The sequence below is a fragment of the Chenopodium quinoa genome, unplaced genomic scaffold, assembly GCF_001683475.1.
Source record: "Chenopodium quinoa cultivar QQ74 unplaced genomic scaffold, ASM168347v1, whole genome shotgun sequence".
Classification (NCBI taxonomy): Eukaryota; Viridiplantae; Streptophyta; class Magnoliopsida; order Caryophyllales; family Amaranthaceae; genus Chenopodium; species Chenopodium quinoa.
The window spans coordinates 4154312-4166621 of record NW_018743783.1 but is presented as its reverse complement, the minus strand read 5'-3'; the positions used below and the strand labels follow the sequence as shown (position 1 = coordinate 4166621).

Below are 12310 nucleotides of genomic sequence, written 5' to 3'. Positions count from 1 at the left end.
GCCTTGTTTCACTTCCACATCTGGCGCCTGGTCAGATGTTTCACTAAGCGGCACCCTGTGGGAGGAGCCGTCTGAATTTGAGATCCTAGCTGTCTTTTTCGTTCTGGCCATCCTGCTCTGCATAGACACAGATACAGTCGGACTTTGTATAAAGGGCAAAGATGGGTCCGGAAAAGGGCAGGCGGCACTCCTAGTCCTAGATTCAGCCGTCCCCGGTGACCGGCTGATCACTAACCTAGGTCGTGTGCTTCCGTGGTGCCATTTCAGAAAATAAAAAGAAAATTAAGAGTAAGAGAACTGAGTTACCTGAACGAGTGACGGTTGATGAAGTTCTGGAAATCCTGTGCAGTCGGCTTGTCAGAACAGGCGGTAGGCAGAAAAGGTCCAAAATGTCAGAGCAAGTTCAGGGGTCCGAATGTTCTCAAAAAGTTCTCAAAGTGTGAAAATGACTCAAGACAACTCTCCCTTATATAGGCGAAGTGAGAAGGCGAAGGGTCACTTTCAGAATTCAAAATTTGGGCGGGAAAATCTCTCGTCCTTTCGCCGACTGACACCTGTAGCAGGCCGTCTCCTGTTACAGTGCGACACCTGTCACAGGTAACACGTGACCAATCACGTGCCACCTGTGAGGGGAAAATGATTAGGGGATTTTGCTCCCACCAATCAGAATGCGCCACGTGGACCAATCAGGTCCTGCCAAGTGTCCCCCAGTTGGAACAGTCAGGGCTTCCCACGTGGCACGCGCTTATTCGTCCACCTTGGACCTGTTATGTCAAGACATGTGGCATACTCCATGCCTAATGGAGAAACCGGCCACCCAGGCCCAACTTCCGAGGGAAGCCCAATCGGCCCTAGGTTTACCTAAACCTAGGATGGGCACGTTTCCCAAGGTTATAAATACCTCCCTTAATCCTCATTAAGGGGGATGACAAAATCAGAACAGAAACATTACGGAAAAAACACATTAATTACACACAGTAATAACCGGCTGATCTCACTAACAAAGCAGATTACCTACCTTAAACACTCTCACCTAGAGAGACCAAATCACTTTAATTACCGCATTAATTACTCCTTAATCAGGTACTAACTTGACCGTTGGAGGCGGAACTCACAGGAGTCTCCGTTATTTTGCAGGTACAGGCGTCCGGTTCCAGTCTCGGAATTGTAACTCTCCCGCAGGACATCAGAAAACCCCGAAACAACGTGATAGTCACGTGAATGGTCAACGCCGGAGTAAAAAAGTCAAACACCGAAATCCGGCGTCAAGGTCCCTCTAAACAACAAAACATACTTACAAGGTCCTTTTAGACCACTTTGAACATATAAGGTCCTTCCATACAAAAGAGTGAAGATATAAGTTCCTTTCACACAAATTTTCCAAATAGAAAAGATATGGTAAAGGTGAGGTTATTATTTTCAATTTTTCTAAAAAAATATATAAAAAAGTCCTCGTATTGCCGAAGCTACAAGAAGAGGAATGATGACCACAAGTCCACAAGTACAAGAAGCAAGCAACTCCCCACTAAAAAAAGCAAAACAATCTCCAGAAGGCATTTGTCATCAATGCAAGAGATGGCTGCTACAACTACGATTGCCTATTCCTCTTTCTGCTTCACCAGAAATCAAACCAAGAACACTATCACTTGCAATAGAAATACCAGTTGTAACAACAATATCATTCCCTTCAAAACTCGGGCTAATCGAATACCAAAGATAATAAGAGAATCCCAATCATCATTCTTCTCAATTAAGCAAGATTCAACCTCCTGTAAATCCTCAATTGCCTCAACATTGGGTTCACTCTTTGTGGTATGCACTTCATTGGCTTTGTCGTTCTCACTTGTTGTGGCCGATGTTCACCCGGCATTGGCGTTTGTGGTCAGCACACCACGGAAGTTGCAAACAGATGAGCTCGCTACTGTTCGTCTTTTCCAAGAGAATACACCCTCTGTTGTTTACATCACCAATCTGGCTACTAAGTATGCTTTAATTTTGCTATTATTTTATTTTTGTTTAAAGAAAATATTGGCAGCTTTAATTGGAAATTTATGAACAATTACATTTAAAGCAAGTTTCTAGTATTGATAGTTTTGTTGCAAGGAAATCTAAATACTTTGTTTTATTCCTTATAAGTTCGCATAGATTTTGGGTATTTAGAAAATAGAACAAAGGAAGTAGATTATATATGTGTCAAACTTAACTTGAACATAGAAGAACATAGGATAAACTTTAGAAAATAATCTCAAGTGCATTTATTTTGTTATTGGACTCTTCATTTGGCATATAATGTATATATGTCGGACGCTTAATACTTGGGCACTTCAAAAAATACTACCTCCGTTTGATATTATTTGCAACTTTGAGGTATTATTTATGAGATATAAAATATTCTAAAATTGTAAATAATATGAAATGGAGGTAGTATATAGTTTAGTGGACTCTTATTAGGGTTGGGGGTTGTGTTGAAGAAAGGATCTTTGTTCCGTGCAATTTTTGTCTGCTCGTCGAGGTCTTGAGGAAGCTACAAGGGTTAGAAATCGGCAAAGTAGTGTCTAAGATAATAGTGTATACTAAAATTGAGTTAGTGGCTATGGACATTAATTGGCTACAGGTATTTGTATTGCTGAAGTTGTGCTAAGGGTTGAAACCGTTGTCAACTATATTAAGTCTGTTTTATGATGTAGGTATCTCAAATCTATTTTTTTTTACAGTTTCTAGAGTCGCTTTGGAGTTTTAGTTTATTCTGCATTGTATTCAACCCCATACTAGGAGGTCCAGGACCTTCATACTTTGTACGCACACAGTCTCTTAAGTGGATCTTAGTTTCAGACATTAAAATTCTGTAAAACATATGCTTTTCATTAAAAGTTTGACTGCTGCTTTATTAGTTCAAATTATCTTATCATGGCAACAATGATTTTTGTACAGTTGAAGTGATAGTTATAGCAAGTTATATCCCAATCATAAAACCAAGAAAGTTTCCATAAAAGACACTGATCCAAAATTTTGTATGGAGCCCCTTGATGACTTAGAAAATTAGTCAATCTGTTAAATTGCTGAACATTTATTGTTTTAGTTACTTCTTTAGACAACCCATAATCTGAATAATAAAAGTGTACTGACCATTTAAAAGCAATATCGAATCACCCTTAAATGTAGGTTTAATTTCAATCTATCAATGTAACAGTTGCATGAGTTTACATTGGATTTAGTTTTCTAGGTTGTTAAAAATTGATGGTTATGAATTTTGTAATGGCTTGTGAAAATAGACAGGATGCGTTTACATTGGATGTGTTAGAGGTTCCTCAGGGGTCTGGATCAGGCTTTATTTGGGATACAGAAGGTCACATAGTCACCAATTATCATGTGATTCGTGGTGCTTCTGATCTCAGGTTTGTTACCCAATTCTGTTGTGCAATGTTCCCTGTAAAGTCACAGCCCTGCTTACCTTTTTTGGATTCTTTTGTATTCTATCATTTGAAAGTACTATCTAATTTTCTTTAGTTGATGCTGCTATGAATGCTACCTCTTCATCCCAGAGGCCAGTAGCAGTCCTGAATTTTCTATTTCGTTTTTCCAATATCAAATTTCAGATCCTGCATAATTATTGAGAGAGAGAGGGAGTATGTTCTTTGGATGTACTATGTATATGTAGGTGTTACCCTTTTATATATTGAACTGGAGAATATAATGTATCAACGTTGAGTGAATGAGGGAATCTTTAATATAATATATCAAGGTTGAGTGAATGAGGGAATCTTTAATATAATATATGAACTTTGAGTGAATGAGGGTTAAGGAAACACCAATCCTCAGCCCACAGACATTCCCCCCAAAGCAAAGTTGAGTGAAGGGGCACAGGTCACATTCTCATTGGCTACTTTGTATGAAAACATCCCTTCGACCGGTTCCTTCATCCCCTACTTAAGCTCTGTGCAGGCTAGCTTGTTTTGCAATACTTTGATTATCATTTTCAGGTGATATATGAAATTTTTAGATTTAAAATGTTGCTAGTGACTTACAGGGTCACTCTTGCTGACCAATCTACTTACGAGGCCAAAGTTGTTGGGTATGACCAAGACAAAGATGTTGCCGTATTGCGCATTGATGTACCTAAAGATAAATTGAGACCAGTACCTATTGGTGTCTCTGCAGACTTGCTTGTTGGTCAGAAAGTCTTTGCTATTGGAAATCCAGTAAGTTTTTTTTGTTCTTTATTTTGATATAGGGGAACTCTGCAAGTTATTTGACCTATTGTGCAGCAAAAAGCCAAAAAGTGATGGTCTTTGCCTTTTTGGTTGTTAACATTGCTTTTCATGATTCTGTTGAGAGGGCTTTTGATGACATGTACTCATCTCTGTTTTTGCTGGATAGAGTAGTTTCAAATTTCCTCCCTTCAAAAAAATAAAAATAAAAAAATCTATATATAGTTTCAAATTTCCTGTCATATATTGAATTGGTGATAGGCTTTTAAGTATTCTACAATCTTGTATGTTTTACCAAATATTTGTTGACTAAAATTTCTATCTAATCTCCATTCCTATAGAATGCAAGAAATGGTTGTATGCTGCAAGCATCTACAAACAATGATAATGAAAAAATAAATACAGAGCAAACAATAAAGTAAATAAATTTAAATAGTAAAAACTTGTTTTACATTTCAACTTTGCATTTTATCCCTTTTTTTTTAAATGTAAAAGTTCTATTTCTGGTGTAGTGCATTTAATGATGATCGGAGTGTCTATAGTTTCATTAGATTAAAGTTGTGCCCTTTATCTTCTTAATCATTGTTTGGCTCTAAGAGCTGCAAATGTTCCAAATAATACAGATATGGCCTCTTATTAGTCCTAATTATCTGTTAGTTGGCTTTTATAAGTCCCTAAGATTCCTAAAATACCCTGCGGATAGGTCTTGCAAAAGTTAATGTCAGCTTACATAGTCTATTAGTATTTTATGAGTAAATATGTTATTATGAAGTACATTTGTTAACTAATATCTGTATATTTAATGAATATATGCAGTTTGGACTTGACCATACGCTGACAACAGGTGTTATAAGGTAATTAATTTTTTGCGTTGAATAGCTCGAAGGTTTGGGCTTGGCTTTGGGGAAGGTAGATAAGTAAGAAATGATTCCTATAATTGGATATTTTTCCTTAACTACTGAGAGTTTATTTGTGTGGAGTAATTCCCAGCTATAGTGTAAATTATACTCCGTACTACAATTAAAGTTGAGATGTCACTCATCAGATACTTCTTTTAGTGACCAGGCATAAAATTTTATTGATGTTTAATACGTGAATGCTCTTTTATGTAGGATTATTGTCTTTATGTGAAAAGTAAGCCTCTAAGATGGGCCAAAGCCCAGTAACATGTGTTTTGAAATACACACTCTTTTTAAAGCCTATTCATATTGAGTCTGTTGTTATTTTGTAAGAAATAATTATATCCGTACTTTGGGCACTGCTAATGTTTTTAACCCTTATTTTCTTACACAATAACCATAAAAGGTGCATATTTACTATCTTCAATACTATCTCCAAATTGGCTTTAGCATGCATATTTACTAAACAATATAATAAAAATGCGTAGCTTTCATAGGGGGTTGGGGTAGGCCAAAAGTGGTTTAATGTGAATGAAATTATGAGAGTAGACAAAGGGAGAACAATTAGTAACAATAAGAAATTAATAAAAAGATTGCAAATCTGATGTGAAACAACCCGAAAAAAAAAAAAAGAAAAAAAACTCATATTCTTATTTCTTAAGCTAATCCCTAGAGGCGTTCAGGAAAAAAAGAAAAAACAAAAACAAAACTACTCCCTAGAGACCTCTTAGGTTTTCAAAGGACTGTGGTGCAATTGTTGGACTTGAAATCTTCCTGAAAAGGGTTCTTTTTTTTTTTTTTTGGTAAATGAGTTACCCTTGTGGTTTTAAAAAATTGCGAAGCAACCTTATAGATACAATAATTCACCTTGTAATATTTAAGATTTGAATGAAATTTTATAGTTTTAAAGGTATGGAGTGAATTTTCTAGACTATTAGGGTACCTCATACATTATTAAAACCATGGGTAGATTAGACAAAGCATGGACCAAGTATAAAATGGTTGTAGTTGTAAACAGGTAGTATATTTAACATAACTGTAAGCATATGGTCCAAAACTCTAGAATCATAAAATGATGAAGTTATAGTGTAAAATTTATCAATTCATTCTGCTATAAAAGTGTGCTTCCATTGTATTTTGATTGTCATCTTGATTGCAACCTGAGCTACTACTTAATCTATCTGGCCAAATAAAACTGCAATTCAATGAATCTAAAGTTTTTATTTCTCTTTCTTAGCTAAAATCATAAGTTTTTTACTTTTTATGCTTTTACTAAAAACCTGCAAGTTGCAGTATTTTGACTCGCTTTAGAGATCATTTTGGAAGCTAAAAAGGCTACTCATGTGACCACTTTCTATGTGTTTAATGTAGTGGGCTCAGAAGGGAAATCAGCTCTGCTGCAACAGGACGTCCAATCCAGGATGTTATACAGACTGATGCTGCTATAAATCCTGGTAACAGTGGAGGTCCACTTCTAGATAGTTCTGGCAATCTCATCGGGATAAATACTGCTATATACTCTCCTTCTGGTGCATCTTCTGGTGTTGGTTTTTCAATCCCTGTTGATACTGTAGGTTTTCACCTCTGCCTTTGTCAGGATCTGGAGGGTTTTTTTTTGGGGGGACAGGAGGCATTGCTTGAAATCTAATCACTTGTGTTATTATATTCTTTCAATTTTTTTCTTCCTTTATTTATTATTTACCTTTTCTCTCAAGGTAAAGCGTGGAGGTAGAAAAGGCTGACTTATCTTTTGTTATTTAATTTTCAGGTTGGTGGCATCGTAGATCAGCTTGTCAAATATGGGAAAGTTACAAGACCGATCCTGGGCATTAAATTTGCCCCAGATCAATCAGTGGAGCAACTAGGAGTTAGTGGAGTGCTCGTGCTAGATGCTCCACCAGAAGGTCCTGCTGGCAAAGCGGTATATTTCTGATAATTGTTAACTTACACTGATAAATACCATTGTGCTTCAAGCATTCCACTTGAGCTGCTGAAAGACAGTTGCATTTTATTAGTGGAATTTGACTTAGGTTGTTCTTGTGTTACTACAGGGCCTTTTATCTACAAAACGTGATGCCTATGGACGACTTATTCTTGGGGATATAATAACATCAGTGAATGGCAAGAAAGTTAGTAATGGTAGCGATTTGTACAGAATTCTTGACACCTGCAAAGTAGGGGATAAGGTATGCTTCTAATATGGTCACCCTATATTGAATCCTCATCTATTATATTCTAGTAGAAACTTATTGTCTCATCTTCTAGGTGACTGTGGAAGTTTTGCGAGGTGATCACCAAGAGAAAATACCTGTTATCCTCGAACCAAAACCCGATGAGTCATAGTTACTTTTAGGCTTTCCTTGTATAATGTATGCCATGTAAATTTGCGAAATGGCCATTTGGTGGTAATCATGTATCATGTAGTGTAAATTGGGAACTGGCCATTAGTGGTAATTGTCCTTGAATGATGCTTTTTTTTTTATTTAATTTATTATTATTATTATTATTATTATTATTATTATTATTATTTTTTTATATAAAGAAAAATAACAAATAAACAACAAACTAAAAGCGAAAACAAAGAAGATGACATGTACGAGCTAAGCCAGCTAAGTGATGTTCATGAGTCACTGTAACTCTGGAAACCTTTTGAAGACTGCAAATAGAGAACCATGACACAAGGTGTCAAATTTCTTCCAGATCTAAGCCACTGAAATATCTCCCACATGATGACCCAAATTCAATTGTGGATCAGAGCTTGACGAGTGGAAAACTAGGTCGTTATCTAATCTTCCCCTCAGTCAAACTAAATTTATGGACACTTAACAAACCTAAATACGAGTATAGAGGCAAGTCAAGGGTCGAACCCAAATGAATGGTAATGTCCAAGCACTTTTAATTATGCGCCTAAGCTAGGTCGAAGACGAAGGTAAGAGAGGAAACTAACAACTAACAAAACAAGTAACCAAGGAAATAAAACACTAGGAACGGGGATCAACAAGTAATCATGTCAATTGTAACAACTTGGAAGAGCATGCCAATCAAAGGTTGTGAAGACTAATGATAAGAGCAATCAATTGGAATCAAAGAGCTATCTCCTAATTGTTAAGCTAGTTTTCACTATGAATAACAAACTAAGAGAATCACAATCAAAATCAATTGATAATTGCAATTATTAAATCAATTGTTCGTGTCATTAGAAATTACAATGCAATCTAGCATAATTCTCGAGGCCTAATCGAATTACACACATGCAAACCTTCATTAATCACTTTAATCTCAACAATCAATCAACACAATTCCCAAATTAATCACAATTAATCAATCATACAAGTTTCACCAAATTCCTAGCCAACAACTACTCTAACATCATCATCTAATCAACAATCAACTAAAGAAATCAAGAATTCACAAAATATCAAGAACAATTACACTAAACAAGCATCAAACATCAAAATCAATTCAAACAAACATGAAATTGAATAAAGCAATAAGGTGAGATAGAGTTAAGAATGCTCATTGATAATAGAGAAGAGATCTTGAACACAATTGTCACACTTGTATTTTCAATCTCTCAATCACCATTGAAATCCTTCACTTTCTCTCTCTAAAACTGATGAGTGTCATGTATGGCACTCATAGGGTAGCCTTTTAGGATGATTTCATCTCTTTTTCATGCTTTCTTATCTTATTTTTGGTCCTTTTTCCTTTAGTTCCTTTATTTCTTTCTTTCTTTGTGTTTTTTCGTGTTTTCCTTTTATTTGGCCTTTTTTCCCTTTTTTTCCTTTCCTTTGTTTGTTCTTGTAGGTACCTAGGAGTTGTTTTTGCAAGGGGATCAAGATGAGCTATATTGACTAAGCAAGGAGGAAGCAATCGGCTTGGAGAGGGTTTGGAGAGGGCTTAGAGAGGGCTTGGAGAGGGCATCAAGTCCTGCCAGGTTGCTGCGGGCGCGGGTCTTGAAGGCCACGGGCGCTGGCTCGTTTGCACCAAATTGGCCAATTTCGACCAGGAACTCTCCGCGGTCTGGCCGCGGGCTCCCCGCGGGCGCGGGTAGATTGGAGAGACCGCAGCCCTCTGATCACCCTTTGGGAGCAAGGGATTTGCCGCGCCCTTGCCGCGAGCGCGGGCTAGAAGACCTGCGGGCACGGGTGTTGCCCTGATAGCCCGCGCAGTTTGTTATGGGTTCCGTACCCATTTCCGCGAGGGCGCGGGGTTTCTTAGAGAGGGCGCGAGGATTCGTTTTCCTTCTTTACCTATAAATACACTTGTAATTCCTTTTTGAAAACCAACTTTTAGATAATTTTCATTAGCTTAGTTTTAGAGAGAGAAGTTAGAGAGAAGTTAGAGAGAAGTTTTTGGTTTTGGATTTGTATTTCAACATTGGATCAATTGTGCTTGGATTTCTTCATCTTCAATCATTAATATTAGTGAGAATCTCTTCTTTTAGTTCATCTCTTTATTTGTTTGTCTTAGTTTCATATTTGATTGTTTGATTTGCTTGGGTTTGAATTTGATATTGTAGTTGATATTGTTTTCTCTTGATTTTAATTTAGAATGATGATCAATGCTATTTCTAGTGATTTGTTCTTGTGTTACACCATGATTAGTGAGTAGATTAGTTGCTAGGGAAAAGGGGAAGCATGCTTGATTGATAATTTGTGCTAGTTGATGATCATTGATTGATTGAATTGTTGCAATTAAATTGGTTGACATAGTTTTGCATGTGATTAATTATATTAGGAGTGAACAACCTATAAGATTAATCTAGATTGCATTGCAATTCTTAATGACATGAACCATCAATTTGAGAATTGCTTTAATTGATTGAGTTTTATTGTGAATTTCTTTGATTAGCCATTCATAGTGACCCCTAGCTTGGCCTCTAGAAGATAGCTCTTGAATTCTCTTGATTGCTACTATTGTTTGTCCTTTGCAATGCTTGAATCAAGTGAATGAACAATCAATTGGCATGTTTATTGAACTTGAATGTGGAACCTATATCCCTAATGTTTAGTTTCTTGAATTACTTGATTAGTCTAGCTTTGTTACCATAGTACTAACCATCTTCTCACTACAATCTTCGAAGTAGCTTGACTTAGGCTATAGTTAATACCGAATCACTCCTTTGGGTTTGACCCTATACTTGCCTTATACTTGTATTAGGTTTGTTTAGGATATTATAAATTGTGTTTGATTTTGGGTAGACAATTGACGACTCGTTTATTCCTCTATCAAAATGGCGCCGTTGCCGGGGAGTGATATTGGTGCTTAGCTTTAGTTGTTGAGTTTATTTCACTTTAATTGAAAAATACAAAAAGATTTTGTTTCTGAAGGCTACATTTGTAGCCGTGCTACTAATATTTTCATTGAGTTTTGCATGCATAGAGCTTGTGATCGATCCATTGTGCCTTTTGACCCGGAAATCGAAAGGACTCTTTCAAGGAGAAGAAATGCTAGTCGATCCTTGGAGTTTAGTTCCTCAAGTGAAGAAGGATTTGAAGAAGAACTAAGCATGAGAGAACAACCAAGAGTTGCTTTGAAATAATTGGGAATTCCAGGTGTGTACAAGTTTGAGAGTGAAATTGCTCCACCTACAACACCGGCGAATGATTTCAAAATTAGGCCGACTATGATCGCTTTGATCGAGAGGAGACAATATAGCGGAGCTAAGAATGATAGTCCGTTGAACCATCTCAAGGAGTTTGAAAAATATTGCAACTATCAAAGTGAACGGAGTTTCTCAAAAGTTCATCCGGCTAAAGTTGTTTCCTTTTTCTCTCATAGGCCGAGCCTTGGAGTGGTTGGATAAGGAGGTAAAGCAAAACTCCCTAAGAACATGGGACGAAGTCACCAAGGAATTCTTGTCCCGATTCTACCCATAAAAGAAAACGGCGGAGGCTAGAGCTTTGATTCAAGGGTTCAAGCAAAGACCTAATGAAAGCCTTTACGAAGCATGGGAGAGGTATAAAGAGTATTAAAGGGAGTGTCCCCACCACGGAATTCCAACCTATCAAGTCATTCAAATTTTCTATGGTGGCATAAGTCCACAAGGCAAATCATGCCTTGATGGGGGAGCCGAAGGTCCCATAATGAATAGGTTGGAAGAATAAGTGGTGGACATTATTGAGGATGTGGTAAAGTACTATAGAGATTGGCAAGATGGTGAGAGGGATTCAAATAGCAAGAGTGGCTCTTCGGTGTACTCTATAGACCATTTAAATGCGATCAACAACTTATCGTCACAAATGACAAACTTGGAGAAAGAAATGACCGCAATCAAGGCCAAGCTGGAAAGCTCCTCTTCTTCTCAAGCTTTGAATCTTCCCTCCCAATTTAAGGGGAGAGATACTCTTTCTAACTCTCAACCCCCTCCCTCCTTAAATAATATGCCTAGTGGTTGCTTGTTTTGTGATGCATGTGGACCTTATGATCATGACTCTTGTAATTGCCCTCATGCTTCTCTGGAATTTGGTGATGATTTTGATAATAATGAGAGTGAGCATGTGAATTATGTGTCAAATAATAATGTGCAAAGGTTTTATAATCAAAGAGATCAATGGAATAGGAATTACCAAAACCAAGGTAATTTTGACAACTTTAACAAAGGTGGTGGTTATAGGAATCAAGGGAACCAAGGTTCTCGTGGTAACTATGACAATCAAGGTTATATTAGTCAAAATCAAAAGCAAAATTATGGTAATCAAAACCAAAGTTAAGGAAATCATAACCAAGGCAGTGGAAACCATAATCAAGGTTATGGTCAAAATCAAAATAGGGGTAATTGGAACAATCAAGGTAGGGGCAATTTTCAAAATAATTCTCAAAGAGGTCCCCCACACGGATTTGTTCTAAAGACTCAAGGTGAAAATTCCTATTCACAACCTTCTTCTTCTAGTACCAATTTGGAGGAAATTATTGAAAATCAAACCAAGTTGTTGAACACATACATGGTCGTTAGTGACAAGAAATTCAATGAGATGATGACCCATAACAAAATGCTCGAAAACCAAATTTCTCAACTTGCTAATGCTTTGAAATACCAAGCAAGCCCTTCTTCTTTACCTTCCCAAGGCCTAGATCCCAAGAAACCCGTGAGTGCTATTGTTACAAGGAGTGGTAAGGTTCTTGAGGAGAGATTTCCTAGGAGGAGTGAAGACAAGGAGGTCCCCAAGGAAGCTTTGGTTGAGAATGAGGGAGCTAGAG

The 12310-nt window shown here is 37.1% G+C and overlaps 1 protein-coding gene across 1 annotated transcript; it reads left to right on the top strand.

Annotated features, from left to right (window-relative positions):
• The first annotated feature begins 1491 nt into the window (after window positions 1-1491).
• Window positions 1492-7619, top strand: LOC110684864 (protease Do-like 1, chloroplastic). Its single transcript, XM_021861305.1, has 8 exons — window positions 1492-1982; window positions 3273-3395; window positions 4028-4199; window positions 5025-5062; window positions 6479-6677; window positions 6876-7028; window positions 7159-7293; window positions 7373-7619. The coding sequence occupies exons 1-8, from the start codon at window positions 1567-1569 to the stop codon at window positions 7448-7450; spliced, it is 1314 nt and encodes a 437-aa protein (XP_021716997.1). The 5' UTR covers window positions 1492-1566; the 3' UTR covers window positions 7451-7619.
• Window positions 7620-12310: the final 4691 nt, after the last annotated feature.